This window comes from Rhinopithecus bieti, unplaced genomic scaffold, assembly GCF_001698545.2.
Source record: "Rhinopithecus bieti isolate Rb0 unplaced genomic scaffold, ASM169854v2 scaffold_14839, whole genome shotgun sequence".
Taxonomy (NCBI): Eukaryota; Metazoa; Chordata; class Mammalia; order Primates; family Cercopithecidae; genus Rhinopithecus; species Rhinopithecus bieti.
This window is the reverse complement of record NW_016808133.1, coordinates 925439-946244: the sequence shown is the minus strand read 5'-3', so window position 1 is coordinate 946244 and position 20806 is coordinate 925439. Positions and strand designations below refer to the sequence as shown.

The following is a 20806-nucleotide window of genomic DNA, read 5'->3' as shown; positions in this document are numbered from 1 at the left end:
AGACCAGCCTGTCCAACATGGTGAAATCCTGTCTCTACTAAAAATACAAAAATTAGCCGGGTATGGTGGCAGGCACCTGTAGTCCCAGCTACTCAGGAGACTGAGGCAGGAGAATCGCTTGAAATTGGAAGGCGGAAGTTGCAGAGAGCCAAGATCATGCCACTGCACTCCGGCCTGGGAAACAAGAGCAAAATTCCATCTCAAAAAAAAAAAAAAAAAAAAAAAAAAAAAGCACTAAATATCGGATCTAGAAAGAACTTCACTTTGTCTAAACCCCTCACTTGACAATGAGGAAACCAAAGCCCAGAGAACTGAACCCATATGCCATGGCTGGAGCAGTGCCAGGGCTCAGATCCAGGCCTCCTGGCCGTAGCCTGGCGTTCCTCCTCCATCGTGGGTGTGTAGGAATGGGCCCCTGGCACAGTGTCATTCACCGTGGGCAGCAGCATCCCCTCTGAGAAACGTTCTAGAGCCACAGCTGGAAGTGACCTGAGACAGAACACGAGGGGAGGCTGGTGTAGGAATGGGTGTGGGGCTCAGACACCAGACACCACCAGTGTTAAGTTCCCCCAAACGAAGCTTCCTGTAAAGTCAGCGAGACCCTATGGGGGACATGGGTGTCAAAACTAAGATCATGAACTCACTAAAGTCGGAAGCCATAAAACACAGAAAGCATGCCTGCGAGTCCCCCGCACACTCGCCCCTGCACTGCAGATTCACACTCTCACATTGCATTCACACCAAGGACAGCAGTCCCACTGGGTGTGGGGACCCCAGCTTTGAGGAGTGAAACAGCGGCTCCCTCTTCTGAGGCCTCTCCTCGGCTGCCTGGGAGCTCCCTCAAAGGTGCAGACTCACCTCGGGGCTCAGATACGGCAGGTCCTGGGTCTCCTCCTTCATCCCCACAGGCTTTCAGCTGAGCAGCCACCTCCTACAGCTGATCGTGCTCAGATATGCGGATGAGGAGCTCCAGATGGACTTCGATGACTTCCTCAACTGCCTGGTCCGGCTGGAGAATGCGAGCCGTAAGTGTCCAGCGAGGCTGAGGGTGCACTCGGGGCGGCATCTTCAGTCACCCTCCGTGAGTGCATGGGAAACAGCCTGGTGAAAGTAATGGCAAAGACAGACCACAGAGAGCCATGGTCTGATGTGCGCGGACCTGTGGGCCTCTGCTGTTAGCTAAAGAGCAGAATGTGCCAGCCTCCCCTGCAGCGTGTTTCTTAGCATCGCCTTTCTTTATACATTCATAGTGCCTCTGGGAGGATGATGGGGTGGGGGCAGGTTTGTGCCTTGTGTTTGAGGAAAGGTTCAATTTCAGGTTAAATCCCATCATAACATATAGAAACAGGAGAGTCTCTGTCCCTCCTCCTCCCCACCTCCCCACCCTGTAAGCCCTAGACATTAACTCAGTTACCTTAAACAAGATTTGTTACACCACAAATAGAGAGAGACTATGTGCCCGTGAGCTTCAGTGTTTGCAGTTTATTGTCATAGCCATCCTGCCCCTCACAGGTGGCTTTGAAGGTGGGGCTGAATGAAGCATATCCAGGGCCTCTAACTCAGTACCGGGGTGGCTACGAGGACATGCCCTCTGTGCAGGTGCCAAGGGACCCATGCCCCCAAGGGGGCCTCATGCTTGGTTTAATGCTCTAGCGTTTTCATCTTGAAAGTCTTAATAACTTAGGAGCGGGAGGCCCCGCATTTCCATTTTGCCCTGGGCCTCACAAATTATGCAGCTGGTCCTGCTTGGTATTTTCTAATCTATATTCCATAGGCCACTTCGAGGTACGAATACTTGATTAAAAAAAAAAAAAAAAAAAAGGCAGGGGGCCAGACACGGTGCCTCATGCCTGTAATCCCAGCACTTTGGGAGGCTGAGGCAGATGGATCATGAGGTCAGGAGCTCGAGACCAGCTCATAGTGAAATTCTGCCTCTACTAAAAATACAAAACATTAGCCGAGCATGGTGGTATGCACCTGTGATCCCAGCCACTCGGGAGGCTGAGACAGGAGAACGCCTTGAACCTGGGAGGCAGAGGTTGCAGTGAGCTGAGATTGTGCCACTGCACTCCAGCCTGGGCAACAGTGGGAGACGCCATCTCAAAATTAAATAAATAAATAAATAAAATTAAAATTAAAAGGTGAGGGCTGTGACCCTCGGTTATCAGCATGACAGCTCCCTCTGCTTCTTTGGTACTAGAACACTAATTGCTTGCTTGAAGCACAGCCCCTCTAGATTCTAAGCTCCAGGAAAGCCATACTTTATGGACAATCAATGAATATGTGTTGATTAAGAAATGATGAGAGAAAACCACAGAGAGACCAGCAGGCCCCAAAGGGGCTAGTATATCAAGCCAGGAGGCTGGGCTTTCCCCAGGGGTTATTGGTAGCTAGTGAGAGGTGCATTCTAGAAAGACCTCTCCTGAAAGAGAATCACTCATTAGACTTACAGGGTGGTCAGAGCTGACCCTAGAAATAATGAGATTTGCTAGTTTCTCTTCTCTCAATTGCTCTTTCCCTGTCTAAACCACCCAGGCTTAATCCTTCCCAGCAAGAGGGGTGAGAGTGCCTCAGCTTGTTCTTATAATAGAGGAATATTATAGGCTTAACACCTTCCACTCTGGGATCCTCACATTAGATTCACCTGGAGAACTTTTACAATTACCAGGGATGGAGCTTTACTCCAGTATCATTTTAACTTTTATTGTAAAATGTCAACCCTCCACTTAGATATAAAGAATCATAATAGGTTCCCATGCACCTCACACCAGCACTTCTCAAACTTTGCTATACATTACAATCTCCAGGGGTGCCTAAAGAAATGTTGATGACCAGGCTGCACAATTGACCAATTCTATTAGAATCTCAGGGGTGGCACACAGCATCGGGAGTTATACAAATTCACCAGGTGTTTCCAGACCTTTACATCCAACCTCAAAAATTATCATCTTGCTGACTTTTTCCTTGTGCTCCCGCAACACACACTTTTTTCCCCTAAATAATTTAATAGCAGATCTCAGAAACTCTGTCCATTCATCTGAATACCTCAAGCTGATAGACTTGTTTTTAGCATCATCATGCCATTTGCATGCCTAACAAAATTCTCAGCAAACCCTCAATGTTCTCTAGTGCCCAGTCCATGCCCAAATCTCCCAGGCCACCTTTTTACAGTAGCTTGGTTGACTCAGGATCCACATAAGACCCAGTCGCCGTGTTTGGTTGTTGGTTCTCTTCCATTTCCTGTGTTCAGTAATAGTCCCCCGCCCCGCTTTGGGTTGTATTGTTAAAGCTGCCTGTGAGATTCTCAAGTGAAGCCAGGGCTGATTGGCTCGACCTCGTCTTCTGAAGGTGTGGAGGAGGCTGAGGCCCAGAGACAGCAGTGACTTGCTCAGGTGACACCATGTGGTAGACCCAGCCTCCAGCTCAGTGCTGGCATGCTCTCCTGTGCCGCTGGACTCCTCCTGTCCTGTGACAGCGCCCACAGCCCCTTCCTACAAGGGCGAGACTAACAACTTTCAGATTCATGCCAAACTTTATGTACATGTGCTTTTTTTCTGGGGCCTATGGATTTCAAGGGCCCTGTACCCCCCAGAAGGTTAAGACAGGGGAGTTGCTTTGGCGCCAGGAGCTGCTGGCCGGCTGACTGGCTTAGGTGACCACTGGCTTGCTACAGGACTGGAGGCCTCCCTCCATTCAGAGAAGTTCCCTTTCAGCCGGTGTCCTGCTGCTGTCCTTAATGAAAGTCCTTGTTTACCACCAGATGGAGCAGCTTCCCCACAGGCTCCACTGAAAGGCCCTTTGGTCGCTGAGAAACAAACTTGGTAAAGGAATTTTCTTTAAAAGGATGCCTTTCCCCGTCTCTCCTATCAGGGGTGTTCCAGGCTCTCAGTACGAAGAACAAGGAGTTCATTCATCTCACTATAAATGAGGTATGGCCAATCCAGACCCTCTGCTCAGGGACCCAGCCAGGGCCCGGCAGAGTCCAAGCTCCATAAATGTTTGCCGAACCCATGATTTCATGCGAGGGCTGACATCTAGCTGTGGGAGTGATTACAACAAAATAGCTAATATTTTTGAGATACTACTTATTAAGTAATCAATTGAGCCATTACAATAATTCTGTGAGCTAAGTACCAATGGTATCCCCATTTTGCAGGGTGGAAACTGTGGCATAGAGAGATTAATCACCTTGACTTGAGTGAGTGAGCAGACTGCCTTCTTGTCCTTCTCTTCCTTCTGTCATTTGGGTAACTTAGCCTGCCTGCCTTCCAGTTGCCGGTTTGCTCACTCTCACTTGCTCATGTTGTCCTGTGGTTCCCATGATGCTCCCCCAAACTCTGACAAGTACAAAACTGGTCAGTTACCGGGGTCATCATAGCAATGATGGGGGTGGGAGACAATGGGTCCGAGTGTCAGAGGCGTGGGAGAAGGATTCCAGGGGGTTTCAATCACCCCTTCCCCAGAGGATCCCCGTGGACCCCGTCTGCTCAGATGGTGGTCTATGGGCCAGCAGCAGCACAGATAGCACTTAGGAGAGAGCGTTGGAAATGCGGAGTGCCAGGCCCTGCCCTAGACCTGCTGAATGGAAGTCGCCCCCACAGGACCCTAGTGATTTCTGTGCACATAAAGCTTGAGAACGCTCTTGAGACATTCTCCTGCCCAAAGGCAGAGGGAACCCTGTGGAGCAGCTTCCTTCAGTGGTTTCTGTAATTTTCATCTCCCTTTTCCTTCTTTCCCTCCCTGTATCTCTCTTTCTAGGTCTGCTTTCTCTTCTACCTAACAACACTAAAGTCAGGCAGCCTGTGGCTCCTCCCCAATCTCTGGGGTTTCTCTTCTCCACGGATTCCCATACTCACACTCACAGCTCATTTCCAAATTCAGTAGTAACGTTGGGTTTGGATAACATTTTATTGAATATTTAAAGACAAAGAGCTTGATGACAGTATGTGTTTTAGAGGATTGTACCTCCTCCCCTCTTTTGTGCTCTGATTTCGATTAATCAGGCTGCTCTGTGCCTCAGTTTAACCATTTACAGAAAGAGACATAGGCCTTAATATATTACGCCAAAAGTTTTGCTTTATAATAATATCATATAATTTGGCAATTACGTTGACTCGTCACTAATTTTCTCAAGTATGTATCTCAGATCCCTGGATGCATTATTATTTCATTGAGAACAGAAACTGGGCATTTTTCTTCTCTAGTTTTGTCTTTCACCTTCAGCATGTAGGACACATGTAGTAAATATACCCCCTTTGATCACTCCAAGATTCCAAAGAAAGATGTGCACACTCAAACTATTCTATTACGAAAATAAGAGGAAGCTGGGCATGGTGGTGTGCAACTGCAGTCCTAGCTATTTGGAAGGCCTAGGCGGGAGGATTGCTTGAGGCCAGGGGTTTGAGGATGCAGTGAGCTATGATCTCGCCACTGCACTCTAGCCTGGATGACAGAGATAGCAAGTCTCTTAAAAAAGAAAGAAAGAAAACAAGAGAGACCCCTAGGTCCACCTTTATTTATCATTTACTTTAAGGTAAATGATAAGTAATGTCACTAAAAGACATGAAAAGTGTGATGGCTGTCCCTGGTCCACGGTGAAAGGAGAGAGTAGGAAGGTTTGTTACTGAGTGGCCTCCTGGCTAGTCAAAGGCTCCAGAGCACCAGCAGCATGGAGGAAGTATTCCAGTGCTGCAGATTCAAGGTGGAAGTGTGGACACCTCCAACCCAAGTGTCCACAGGTGTAGGGACTGGAATGGGTTCCTGCCCTGCCCTATATCATCACTTTGCAGGACAACAGGGAAAACCATTGCATTCTCTCCCTCTAAACCTACCATCCTTACATCTGGCTGCATGCTAGCATCACCTGGGGAGATTTAAAAATTCTGATCCCCCAGCCACTCCCCAGATCGATTAAATTTGAATCTCTGGGGGCGAGGCCCAAACATTGTTTTTTTTTTTTTTAATCCCCTTGGTGAGTCCAGTGTGCAGCCAAGTTGAAGTATCCATGTTTTAAAGTCCCTCTTCTTCTCCCCTGACCCATCCAAAGAAGCAACAGGAGCTTTTCCTGGCCGAATTGGCCTCACCTGCAGTCACTTTCCTAAAAGAGCCTGTGCACCTTTCATTACGGAAACCCCCATACTATATATGCTGTGCCCAGGAAGGAGGACAGAGAAGGGAGAAAAAAACCATCTCATGTAATCACATTGCCCCAAGTCACCATGCTGTGATAAGCAAGCTGTTGGGAAGGAGGAGGCAGGGTGGACTCAGGAGAGAAAATGAGGAGGAATTCCATGCTACTTCTCCTTCAGCTCACTTGTAACACCCACCGGCTTCAGAACCTGCTTCCACATCCTGCAGCCCCTCCGTGGTGGAGGGCCACCTCTCTTCCAAAGGTGAGAGGAGCCCTCATCAACAAGGAAAAGGCACTTAATACTGCCCTGCCCAAGATGCCTCAGCAAGGCTGTCCTCTTAACAAGGAGAAAGCACATTTTCCCATCTCTGTCTTACCATCTGTGCTTGATGTGAGCTCACTTGGAAAGGACTCAGAACCTCCAGAAAATGTCAAGTGCTGAGAATTCATTTATTTTTTTAAATGGTTTCCTGTTGAGACAGGCATCCAAGTTGGCAGGCAACATGATCAAATAGCAGATCTCCTGTGATGTCAGCAAATTGGGGCCACTCCTGAGGCTGAGACTGGAAGGGACATGGAAGGACAACAACCCCTCATCTCTCTCTCTCTCTCTCTCCCCCCCCTCCCCCCCAGTTCATCTATTTGACAATGAACATCTGAGGCTGCCTTGCAGAGATGCAGCCTGCCCAGCTGAAGCTTGGCTTCTGGACCTTGACCTTCAGAACTTCTGGTGTGGAACCATTACGCCCACGGCTCACTCCCCTCTCATCGTCCGGCCTTCTCCCTTCTCCATCTTGATCTGGGAAGCATGAAATGAACTCAGCTACACTCTCTGATTTTGTGCTACTCCTTTGTAAAGTCACTGCCTTAAGGTGGCTGATGGCGCCACCTATGCCTTACATCCAGGTTCAGGAATCGCTAGCTTTCCCACACTCTACTTTCTTTACTTCCTTCCATTAAGAATCATTCAGAGTTCTAATGCACAGAATCCCGGCTTCCATGTAGCTCCCGTCATTGTGATCAGACATCCTTTATAAATCATGTTTTTATAAATGTGTGTGTGGAATAAGATGAGGGGGAAATGGGTGAGGTCATAATTTAGCATTTCTGCCTCATAAGTGTGCTTCCTTATCGGGGAAGACATCAGGTAGTTCCGATAATTGGACAAGAGTGGATCTCTGATAAGAGTGGATCAAGGTGACAATCTCTACCTCCTCCTACAAGAGGTAGTAACTAAAAAAGTCACTATCCAGTCCAGACATTCTTTGTGTCTGAAGACTTTGGGTCAGAAAAGCTGAATGCTGTTATTTCTTCTCAAGGAGTTCAGATTCTGGTGAGGTTTGATCTTACTCATCCCCAACATGATGGGGGAAAACAGAACAGAGAATCCTCATTATAGCTCACTAGTGCTAAACAGGAGAATCCACTGAACTGGAATAATGGGAGGTAACATGAGAAGATACTGGCCCAATACATGCCAAGCCCTGCATTCTTGCTGGTACACTTGTGGCGGATGAGGTGGAGGATGGGAGCGGGAGATGACGAGAGGGAAGGAGGGAGAACGGTTGGGATGAAGATCAAGTTAGAAGTGGAGGCCAAGCGTGGTGGCTTACACCTGTAATCCCAGCACTTTGTGAGGCCAAGGTGGGCAGATCACCTGAGGGCAGGAGTTCAAGACCAGCCTGGCCAACGTGGCAAAACCCCATCTCTACTAAAAATACAAATATTAGCTGGGCGTGGTGGTGGGTGCCTATAATCCCAGCTACTTGGGAGGCTGAGGCAGGAGAATCACTTGAACCCAGGAGGCAGAGGTTGCAGCCTGGGCAACAAGAGCGAGACTCAGTCTCAAAAAAAAAAAAAGAAGTGGCGCTTCATCAGAACCCTGTCCCTGATCGTGGCCAAGGCACCATGATCTTCTCCTTTACCTTCCAGCCCTTCCCTGGGTTCACACAGCAGTGGATGCAAGACAAGCGCTCTCTCAGGAGCAGGCTTAGGACCAAGGTTCTGTGCTGAGGCATGCCGGTACAACCCCAGACATGCCATCTCCTGTGCTCGGCCTGTGCCCACTCTCATCAGTGCACACTGCTGCCATGTTGTTTGTTAGATGTTGTGAATGCTAGCCCTGCTCACAGGTAAAACTTGGAAGGGGACTCACCCTCTGAGCTCCTTTTTCTAGTGTCACTCCCACAGGGTGCTTCTCGGCCTTTATGTCCAGGAGCACATAACTGTCTCTCACTGATTTTTCCTGTGCTTCAAAGGTACCCAGGAAATGAAGTTTATGAACTTGGTGTCCTGTTTTCTTTCCATCTATATGTCCCTGGGAAAGTTATTAACCTCTCTGAGACTTAGTTTCCTCCATTCACGAGGATGGTAATTTCTGCCTCACTGAGATCTTATGATGAATGTATGAAATTGTAAGTAAGTAGAAGGTGCCTGGCACAGTACTTGACATATAACAGGCACTCAGCGCAACTAAGTCCCACTGTTGTGAACCAGTGTTTTCTTAAATGTCTAAAAGAGTTAGATACTATCACATGCTTTCAGTTTATCTCTGTTCTTCATTGCAAGAATTCAAGAATTATAGAACCATCAGTCTTGAAGGAGAGTTCAATAGGGCTCTGCAGAATATTATATGATCATGAGTTGAGAACAAAAAAACGTGTATGAATTTAGCTTCTATTTGTTTCTGAATTATATGGTCTGATACTGATACCCAGAAACAAAGGAAGATGTTTCACATGCATGAGTTTGATTGACTATAATTAGAGTGATTTTGTAGCTTATAATTCAAACCAAAAGCTTTTGAGTGTGAAAGGAATAATATTAGTTATTACACCAGGACAATACATGTAAACTGGAAAATTGTGATTTATGGCCATTCACATTATGTCTATCACCACCTGTGTAATATATGCTTTAGGTCTTGGCACCAACAAATTCATGCCTTGCTACCTTTAAATTAAACAGTGGCTGGGCATGGTGGCTCCTGCCTGTAATCCCAGCACTTTTGGAGGTCAAGGCAGGCAGATCACGAGGTCAGGAGTTCAAGACCAGCCTGGTCAATATGATGAAACCCCATCTCTGCTAAAAATACAAAAATTAGCTGGGTGTAGTGGCGCGTGCCTGTAGTCCCAGCTACTTGGGAGGCTGAGGCAGAAGAATCGCTTGAACCCAGGAGGTGGAGGTTGCAGTAAGCCAAGATGACACCCCTGCACTACAGCCTGGGCGACAGAGCAAGACTCCATCTCAAAACAATAAAAAATGCAATTAAAAAAAAAGAAAACAAAACAAAATTAGCTGGGTGTGGTTGTGCAGCCTGTAATCACAGCTACTAGGGAGGCTGAGGTACGATCACTTGAACCCAGGAGGCGGAGTTTGCAGTGAGCCGAGATTGTGCCACTGCACTCCAGCCTGAGTGACAGAGTGAGACTCTCTCAAAATAAAATAAAATTAATGAAACAGTAGTATACACAAGCTATCTAACGCTATTGCTTCACACCAAAATCACACGAAACACAAAGAGATACACACCTAGACACATCAAAGTCAAACTGTTGGGAAAAAAAGAGAAAATCTGAAAAGCAGCTTGAGAAAAATGACTCATCATGAACAGGGAACAATGCAATTAGCAACTGACTTCTCATCAGAAATGACAGACGACAGAAGGCAGTAGAATGACATTCCAAGTGCCAAAGGAAAAATCTTTCAATCAAGAATTCTATTTTTCCACCAGAACTGCAAAAATGAAGGCATGATAAAGATATTCCCAGTTAAACAAAGACTGAGAGAATTCATTATTAGCTGACCTGCCACTGAAAAAATATTAAAGGATGTATTTCAGGGTGAAAGGAAATAAAACTAGATGAGACTGTGGATCTGTAGAAAGAAATGAAGAGCACTCAAAAGGATATCTCTGGGTAAATATAAAAGACTATATAAACACGTGTTATCTTCCATTCTAATTTTGTTTGAGGGAAGACATTAGATTATATAAAGCATTAATTCTTGCACTGTATTGTTGGATTTATAACAACAGAGAGATATAAAGGAGAGGGGAAGAAACGAAGTATTGAAGCAATATTTCTATATTTTCTTAGAATTAAGTCAGTATTACCTGAGGTAAATTAAGACGCAGATTGTACTCTACAGAGCAACCACTAAGAAAATAACTCAAAAATACAGTACAACAGCAGAGGAATCAAAGTAGAATACTTTAAAAAAAAAATGTTTAGCACAAAAGCAGTAAGGGAAGATCAGATTTTAAAAATAAGACATAGAAACAAAATGGCAGACCTTAATCCAGCCATGCTGATAATTATATTAAATATAAATAAACACTACAATCAAAAGGCAGTGATTGCCAAAATGGATAAAAAAGCAAGATTCAATTGTGTACTATCTACAAGAGACACTTCACACAAAAAGACAAAAGTTGAAAGTAAAAGGATGAAAAAGAGAGTACCATGTAACTACTGGCAATAAGAGAGCTTGAGTGCCTACATCAATATCTGAGAAAATAAAATTTAAGACAAGAAATATTATTGGAGACAAGAAATGACATTACAGTATCATAAAGGGTCAATACATTAGGAATATATAATAATTACAAGTGTAATGGTACCTAATAGCAGAGTCTCAAAATTATGAAGCAAAAATTGATATAATTAAAAGAAGAAATAGATGATTTAGACTTAACAATTATAGTTAGAGAGTTCAATAACCCATTTTTAATAACTGATAGAACAACAATTCAGAAAATTAACAAGGAAATAGAAGACATGAACACTATCAACCAACTTGACTAACTGACATTCACAGAACACTCTTCCCTCAAGTAATGAATGCACATTTTTTCTTTTCTTTTTTTCTTTTTTTTCTTTTTTTTTTTTTTTTGAGACGGAGTCTCACTCTGTCACCCAGGCTGGAGTGCTGTGACCGGATCTCAGCTCACTGCAAGCTCCGCCTCCCGGGTTCACGCCATTCTTCTGCCTCAGCCTCCCGGGTAGCTGGGACTACAGGCGCCGCCACGTCGTCCGGCTAGTTTTTTTTGTATTTTTTCTTTTAGTAGAGACGGGGTTTCACTGTGTTAGCCAGGATGGTCTCGATCTCCTGACCTCGTGATCCGCCCGTCTCGGCCTCCCAAAGTGCTGGGATTACAGGCTTGAGCCACCGTGCCCGGCCTAATGCACATTTTTTCAAAAGCACATGGAACATTCTCCAGGTTAGACCACATACTAGACCATAAACCTAATTTTTAATATATTTAAAAGAATTTAAATCACTCGAAGTATGTTCTCCAGCCACAAAGGAATTAAAATAGAAACAAAAATAAGTTTGGAAAATCCTCAAATTTTAGAAATTAACACATTTCTAAATAACTATGGGCTGAAGAGAAAATTACAATGGAAATTAGAAAGATTTTGAACTGAATGAAACAAAATAAAATAAACTATGTATTTACACATGTCTATACACATCAACATTAACAGGATGAAGCTAAAGCAGGACTTAGAAAAGCCGAATGTTCTTCAAACAATAATTTAAGCTTCCATCTTAAGATTAATTAGAGAAAGAGAGAAGCAAATTAAACCTTAAAAGGAAAGAAATAAAGACTAAAGCAGAAATCAATTGACTAGCAAAGAGAAAAATAATAGAGAACATCAAAGAAATGAAAAGGTGATTCTTAAAAAAGATTGCAAAATTGATAAACTTTTAGCTAAACTGACCAAGAAAAAAGAGAGAAAACACAAATTAACAATCGAGAATCTAAGAGCAGACATCACTGCTGACCCGTCAGAAATTAAAAGAATGATAAGTGAATGTTTTAAACAACTTTATGTCAACAAATTAGACAACTTAGATGGAATGGAAAAAATCCTAGAAAAAGATAAATTACCAAAACTACCTTCAGAGAATACTGAAAATCTGAATAGACCTATGCATTAGTCCACTGTGACACTCTAATAAAGACATACCTGAGACTGGTTAATTGATAAAGGAAAGAGATTTAGTTGACTCACAGTTCAGCATGGCTGGAGAAGTCTCAGGAAACATGTAATCATGGTGGAAGGTGAAGGGGAAGCAAGGTACCCTCTTCACAAAGCAGCAGGAAAGAGAAGTGCCAGGAGGGGAAATGCAAGACACTTATAAAACCATCAGATCTCATGAGACTCACTCATTACCATGACAACAGCATGGGGGAAACTGCCCCCATGATTCAATTAATCTCCTCTTGGTCCTGCCCTTAACATATGGGGATTATAAGGATTAAATTCAAAGTGAGATGTGGGTGGGGACACAGAGCCAAACCATATCAACCTACAACATGAAACATATCATACTATATCAACCTATAACATTTTGGTCCTGAGACCAAATCCTTTGGACAGTGCCTGGAGAGAACCTCAAGTCGCAGTCATGTTTATCTGAAATACAGAGCCTGCCTCCAGGCTCCTCTCCACCCTGTGCTGTGCAGAGCTACGCAGTGCACTGAGGGGCCAGGGCTTCAGAAAGCACAGAGCATGTGACCTGGTTGGCAGAGGTACCAGGGTCATTGGTGCCAGCCCAATTCAGTGTACTGGATCATTAGTAGAAACAAAGCACTATTCTACTGAGAGCCAAGACCGCCTGCCAAGTACCAGTGTGAAGGCTGCCTCGTCACCACAGCTGTGAATCAAGAGTAGGCTGTGCTTGCTACTGATGCCAGCCTGGGGCATTTTCCCAGCCCCACAGTGCCTTTCTGAGTGGGAGGAGAGGCAGAGGGTGAGACTCTCCTTGGCGCCTGAACAGTGCCTCTGATGGAAGAACGTAGCTCAGTGATATTCCCGAGAAGGTTTATTGGTTCATTATCAGTAGGACTCTCCAAGGAAAGGGAACTGCTGAACCATATGGAGCAACTGCAGGATCATGTGATGGAAGCAGCATTGAACTTAGAGTTTGAGTCCTGTATTCCAGTCTAGAACTTACCTCCAGCTAGCTGTGTGGACTTAATCATATCACTTAACCTCTTTGGGCCACCTTGCACCTTGCAATTGTGTGCTTCTTCTCTCCCTCTGGGAACTAGAAGGCCAGGTCAGGTGTGGCTCAGTCCTGGTCTAACTGGACGGATGGAGAGAAGGTAGCAGAAATGGGGCCAGCAAGCCTGAGAATTCATCTTATTCTCTGACAGAGCTCAGAGTTCTGAGAAGAATGTGGTCATGCAGAAGATTCTCTGTAGGCCACATCAGGACCTGGCTTCTCAGAAAGCTGTACTCCTCCTGCCTTTCAACATCTCAACACACTCAGCTCCTACATTATACACACTTACCAGAACCCGACTTGTCCATATAGGTTTAGAGCTCTCTCTTGTCCTTCCTAGCCTACCTTCTACATTCTAAAAAGAGTCACCCACCTGGACAATCTCCTTGCAGTCACTTTTCAATGCACTAGAAGAGCTTCCTTAGTCGGAACAGTGAACAGTATATTTTCAAACAAAAGGGGCTCACTGCCCAATGTGCTAGAAGCCAATGCTATATGACACCGCATTTCTGAGAAAAGAAAAGCTTTATACTGCAAACTGATTCACAAGAAGACTAGAACATCAAGCTCAAATCTGTCTTCTTGTGCTGGCTCCAAAGCAGTATTTTTATTAGAAAAGATTCAGAGGGTGCATTCTGAGATTAGCAGGTGATTGGTGGAGGAAAGAGGAGGTCTAGAAAGTCCTTGGGCATGTGTTTTTATCTCTCCATGCCTCCTCATGGGTTCCCTATGCAAATTTCAGGGGAATTAGTATGAAACATGTGGTGGAAATTCAGGCTGTGATATCAGCAAGCTCGTCCTGCACAGACTCCAATTGGCCGTGGTGGTTACAACTGATTTCAGCCAGTTTTTTAAAAATCTCGTAGGCAGAGGGAGTTTCAGTGTTTCAGCAAGTTCTTTTTTTACCTGCCATGCTGCAAACTCAAGAGTTTCTGTTAGTCATTGGTTTCTTTAACTATTTGGGGCACAGTTTCAACAGTGCCCTGAAAATGGCACAATTCAGGGGACAGCGTCAGCCAGCATCCTGTGTGGGGTGTCTGCAATGTGAGATGCCATGGACCATGCCTTCCCCCATAAGACTGATTCCTACTCTGCACCTGACCCTGCCCTGGTGTTCACCTGCCTCCTGGCTGCTCTTTCATAGTCTCGTCATGCGTTCTCCTTGGGTTTACACCTAGGTTTTGGTGTTCTTCTCATCTCACTCTATACACTGCTCCTTGTTCATGTTTGCTGTTCTAGTCTCCTTGTGAGCCAGCGTGCAGTATAAAACATGTATAAAGGATTATAAAGCTGTACTCCTCCTGCCTTTCAACATCTCAACACACTCAGCTCATCCATTATACACACTTACCAGAACCCGACTTGTGTGTATGGATTTAGCGTTCTCTCTTGTCCTTCCCAGTCTACCGTCTACATTCTAAAAAGAGAGTCACCCACCCGGATGTCTCCTTGCAGTCACAGGCATGGGAGGAAGCATGGAGACTTTATGTTTCCATCTCTATGTCACTTCCTCCCATGCCTGTGTCTTCACCCTGGCCTCTTTGGGCTCCTTGACAACACACGGTAGAAGAGAGTTGGGGCTGCTCTCACTCGCAGCTCCACCAGGTCTTCCCCAGGGACCTCTGCTTCTGCACTCTGCGGATACTGGATGCCCACTCTGCCAGCGCAGGAAGGCTGCTGAGTAACCCCTCTGCTTACAATAATTCCTGCCTCCCTATTGCTCCCAGAAAAATGCCAAGAATGCCAGCAAAGTCCTGGTTACTTCTAGCATGGTTAGACAAGCCCTTCAGGATGCAGCCCTGGACTGGGACTGACAGGTCTTTCATTTGGAACCGGGCCCGTAGCCTGGCTGGGTCACAGCACTGCCCTTAGCCTCTCAGCGCTCACCCCCTGCAGGTCTCCCCCAGGAATGAGGAGCAGCTCAACAGCAGGGACAAGGTCAAGCCACATTCATTGTTATGTATCCTAGGTGCCCAGTACAGGTTCGGACCCACGGGAGGTGTTGATTAATGTTTGTGGAACAAAAGTGTGGATGAAAGGAAATCTTGGATTCAGAATGTATTCCTGTCCCCTTCAGTCTCTTTGAATGGTCAGAATAGGCTTGTGTTTTGTGGCTCTGTGAAGGGTTGCTTGCTGAACAGCCGTTTGCTGGCACATAAAACTGGCTCTGTCACTGCTTCAAAAGCATCCAGGGTGTTTGGCTCTGGAGATGGCATTATGCCTTCCAGATAGAAATTGCAAGCACACAGCATGGCCCTCATAGGAGCCGTGAGCATTATGGTTAAAACCTTTGAGAGAAAACAGGTGCACGCCCTTTTGCTAAGCAAAAGAATCAGTGCAATTCATAGAAGATGCCTGCTGTACACAATTATTACAACTTTAAAAACATCACCAATCTAAGCTGCACTCGGTGTGAAGTCCCTGGAAATGTTAGAGAATGTGGGGTTGAGAGTCCCACATAAACCCCATATTACGTTTACCATGATCTATTATTTCATTTGCTAGAAATATAAAACAAATCAGTTATTTACAAAGCTGATTTTGTTTTATTTTTTTTTTTTGCTAGGAATTGGTCACTGTATTTGCAGCAACAGAACTTTCCTTAGCTGAAATCACAGAGCTATATATTACTTTGGATGGCATATCATGGGAATATGCACAATAATAACTCATGAAGTCCTCATTGAGCTCTATCCACCAATTGTAAGTCCTGCTATTTCTAAACTGCTTTATAAACAGTGGGGTGTTTTGTGATATATTTATTATAATGAGTTTAAGTCATAAAAATATAAGGAAAACACTTTAAAATCTTCCCAAATATCATCATCAGTTTCGACAATCATTTTGTAAATCTTATCGTGGTAAAATACGTACAACAAAATATACCATTTTAACCATTTATAGATATACAGTTTGGTGGTATTAAGTACATTCTCCATGTTGCACAACCATCACCGTCATCCATTTTCAGAATGTTTTCAACATGCCAACAGAAACCATGTAATCATTAAACAATAACTCCCCAGTCCCTCCTCCATCCAGCCTCTGGCAACCTCTGTTCTACTTTCTATCTCTATGAATTTGCCTATTCCAGGTGTCTGAAATAAGTGGACTCATACAATATTCATCCTTTTGTATCTGGCTTATTTCAGTTAGAATAACGTCTTCAAGTTTCATCGTGTTGTGGCATGTATCAATATTTTCTTCCTTTTTCAGGCGAAACAGTCTTCCACCGTAGAGATATGCCAAGTTTTGTTTATCCATTCATCTGTTTATGGAATTTAGGTTATTTCCACCCTTTGGCTACTGTGAATAACGTTGCTATAAACATTGGTGTACAAGTAGCTGTTTAAGGTCCTGTTTTTTTTGGGGGGGTACATACCCAGCAGAGAAACTGCTGGATCATATTATAATTTTTTTAACTTTTCAAGGAATCACCAAGCTTTTCTTCCACTTAGCTGTATCATTTTACATTCCTACTGGCAATGCACAGGGTTCCAATTTCTTCGTACCCTCACCAACACTTGTTATTTTTAACAATAACAGCTATCCTAATGGGTGTGAAGTGGCATCTTGTTGTGGTTTAGATTTATATTTCCCTAATGATAAATAATGTTAGCACTTTTCATGTGCTTATTGTGCATTTGTATGTTTTCTTTAGAGAAATGTCTACTCAGTCTTTTGCCCATTTTGGAATTGCCTTGTTTTTTATTTTTGAGTTGTGGTTCCTATATTCTGAATAGTGATTCCTTAGCAGATATATGATTTACAAGTCTACTCTCATTCCATGGGTTGTCTTTTTATTCTCTTAATAGTGTCTTTTGTTGCACAAAAGTTTTTAATTTTGATGAAGTTCATCTATTTTTTTCTTTTATTGCCTATGGTTTTGGAGTTACAACCAAAAAACCATTGCTGAAACCAGTGTCATGAAGATTTTCTCCTATGTTTTTGTCTAGGAGTTTTATAGTTTTAGCCATTAAATTTAGGCCTTTGATCCACTTTGAGTTTGTTTTTGTGTACAGTGTTCAGTAAGAATCCAATTTCATTCTTTTGCATGTGAATAATCCAATTAGCCCAGTACTATTGGTTGAAAGGACTGTCTTTTCCCCCCAAAGAATGGTTTTGGCAGTCATCAAAATCAAATGACTGTACACATGATAGTTTTTTTTTTTTTTTTCTGGGCTCTTTATTCCATTCCACTGGTCTGTATTTCAGTCTTCATGCCAGTTCTGCACTGTTTTGATTACAGTAACTTTATAGTAAGTTTTGAAATCAGCAAGTATGAGTCCTCCAACTTTGTTCTTCCTTTTCAGGATTGTTTTGACTTTATTATTTTATATGGAATTCTTGGAGATGTCATATAAACTTTAGGATAAGATTTTCTATCTCTACAAAAAAAAAAAAAAGAAAGAAAACAGCACCTAGATTTTAATAGGATTGCATTGAATCTGTAGATCACTTTGGGAAATATTAATATCTTAGTGTCTTTCAATCATTAACATAGGATGTCTTTCCAGTTATGCCTTCTTTAATTTCATTCAGCAATGTTTTATAGTTTTTGGTGTACAAGTATTTGCCTTTTGGTTAAATTTATTTCTAAGGGCTTTTATGTGCTTGTAAATTAAATTGTTTTAATTTTCTTTTTGAATTGTTCATTACTAGTGTGTAGAAATGCAATTGATATTCATGTGTTGATTTTATATCCTGCAAGTTTGTTGAATTCATTTTTTGACAGATTTTTGTGGAATTGTTGTGGTTTCCTGCATATAAGATCATGCCATCTGCAAACAGAGATAATTTTACTTCTTCCTGCCCATTTGGATGCCTTTTATTTCTTTTTCTTGCCTAAGTCCTCTGACTAGGACTTTGCAGTACTGTGTTAAATAGAAGTGGTGATAGCAGGTGTTCTTATTTCTGATATTAGGAGAAAAGTTTCAGCTTTTCAACATGGAATATGAAGTTAGCCTCAAGTTTTTTATATATGGACTTTATCATGTTGAGATAGTTTCTTTTATTTTACTTTGGTGGGTGTTTTACCATGAAATGGTATTGAATTTTTTTCAGATGCTTTTTCTTCATCAATTGCTATTATAATGTAGGTTGTATCTTCATTCTATTTATATGGTGTGTTACATTGATTGGTTTTCATATGTTGAACTATCCTTGCATTCCAGGAGTAGACCTCACTTGATCATGATATATAATCCTCTTGTTATGCTGCTAAATCCAGTTTTCTAGTATTGTGCTGAAGCTTTGTACATCAATATTCATCAGAGATATGGGAACATAGTTTTCTTTTATTATCTTTATCTGACTTTGTTATAAAGTTAATGCTTGCCTTGTAGTTAGGAAGTGTTCTCTCTTCAATTTTTTGAGGAATTTGAGAGTGGTTGATGCTAATTCTTACTGAAATGTTTGGTAGAATTCACATGTGATACTGTCCGGTACTGGATTTTTTATTTGTTTCATTATTGATTCACTCTCCTCATTGAGTAGAGGTCTGTTCAGATTTTCTGTTTCCTCATGAGTCAGTTTTGGTAGATTGTGTTTCTAGGTACTCATTTATTTTGTATAGACGATGTAAAATTGATTATAATCCCCCCTTTCATTTCTGATTTTAGTAGATTGAGTCTTCTCTCTTTTTTTCCTTGGTCAGTCTAGCTAAAGGCTTGTCAATTTCATTGACATTTTCAAAAAACTGCCTTTTGGCTTTGTTGATTTTCTCTATTGTTTTTATATCTCTATTTTGTTTATTAATGTTCCAATGTTTATTATTTTATTTCTTCTGCTATCTTTGGATTTTGTTTTTCCCTTTTTTGGTTCCTTGAGGTGTATAGTTTAGTTATTGACTTGAAATCTTTCTTATTTTTTAATGTATGCATTTATAGCTATAAATTTCCCTTATAATGCTACTTTCACTGCATCTCATCAGTTTTAGTATGTTGTGTTTTTGTTTTCATTTACATCAGTGTATTTTCCAATGTTTTTGAGATTATTTTCTTTGTTATAGTATCTTTGATATAGAGTACAGGTTTCTAGATTGACTGTTTCTTTTTTCTCTCAATATTTTAAAGACATTGCTCCACTTTCTTTTAACTTACAGTATTTTTTATGAGAAATCCATTACCATCTTTTAAGATTTTTTACTTTATTCCTGGTAGTTAGCAATGTGATTATAATGTGCCTTTATACTTTCTTTGTGTTTCTTGTGCTTGGTGTCCACTGAGTTTCTTGGATTTGTGAGTTTATAGTTTTCATTAAATTTGGAAAATGTTCTGTCATTATTCCTTCAAATATTTTTGTTCCCCTGCTTCTGCTTTCTGCTTTGGGCAATTTAATTACATGTATATTAGGCTGCTTGAAGTTATTCCATAGCTAACATGCTCTCTTAATTTATTTTTCAGTCTTTTTTCCTTCTATGTTTGATTGGCTAGTTTGTCTTCAGATTTACTAAATTTTATCTCTAATGTCTACTCTGCTGTTAATCACATTTTCTGTATTTTTTGTCTAAGCCATTGTGGTTTTCATCTCTAGAAGTTCAATTTGGGTCTTTCAATCTCTTCCATTACTTTTTTCTTTTCTTTTCTTTTTTATTTTATTTATTATTATTATTATTATTATTATTATTATTATTATTATTTGAGATGGATTCTCGCTCTATTGCCCAGGCTGGAGTACAGTCAGCTCACCGCAACCTCTACCTCCCAGGTTCAAGCAATTCTCCTGCCTCAGCCTCCCAACTATCTGAGATTACAGGCATGCACCACACCTAGCTAATTTTTGTATTTTTCATAGAGACAAGGTTTCAACATGTTGGGCAGGCTGGTCTTGATCTCCTGACCTCAGGTGATCCACCTGCCTCAGCTTCCGAAAGTGCTGGGATTACAAGCATGAGCCACCATGCCAGCCTATTTCTTCCATTTCTTTATTTAACATGTTCAATATTTTTTCTAGCTTCTTGAACACATGGAATACAGTTATAATAACCATTTTCATGTCTTTGTCTACTAAATATATTGTCTGTGTCAGTTCTGGGTCAGTTTCAACTGACTGATTTTCCTCCTCATTATGGGTTGTATTTTCCTGCTTGTTTGCATGACTGGTGATTTGTGATTGAATGCTAGACAATGGTTGCTGGATAGTTTGTATTCCTATAAATATTATCAAGCTTTGTTCAGGGACACAGTTATCTGAAATGAGTTTGATCCTTTTGAGCCTTGCTTGTAAGTTTTGTTAGGTGGGACCACAGCAGCATTTAGTAGTTTTCGTTTTCCCCACTGCTGGACTCACGCAGAAAAATCAGAAATTCAGAAAATCTGCCTATTTTAATGTCTATAACCTTAATTACATATCAAAATCCCTTTTTCCAGATAACATAATGCACTCACAGGTTTCTGGGATTAGGGCATGAATAATTTAGAGGGCCATTAGTAGGCCTTACACAGTTCACCCTCAGACTCCCTCCCCCCTGCAATATTCATGTCTGTTCCATACACAAAAGAGAGTTGTGCTCCTGAGTTTGTACCTACTGCTGCTACATGGTTGAAGGCACCACAGAGATTGGAAATTGTCAAAAAGATACTGCCTTTGCCCAGGATTGAGCCCACATCAATCCTACTTCTGCTCAGGTGTTACCCTGTTCTTGCTGGTGTTACAAAC

At 42.4% G+C, this 20806-nt stretch overlaps 1 protein-coding gene across 1 annotated transcript in view; it reads left to right on the top strand.

The window, feature by feature from the left end:
- The window catches only part of CAPN9 (calpain 9), a 54545-nt gene extending 47579 nt beyond the window's left edge, over positions 1 to 6966 (top strand). The window contains exons 18-20 of the mRNA XM_017885620.1: positions 909 to 1025; positions 3871 to 3929; positions 6764 to 6966. Of these exons, the coding sequence (XP_017741109.1) occupies positions 909 to 1025; positions 3871 to 3929; positions 6764 to 6790 (203 nt within the window). The 3' untranslated portion in view covers positions 6791 to 6966. The remainder of the gene's footprint in view (positions 1 to 908; positions 1026 to 3870; positions 3930 to 6763) is intronic.
- Positions 6967 to 20806: the final 13840 nt, after the last annotated feature.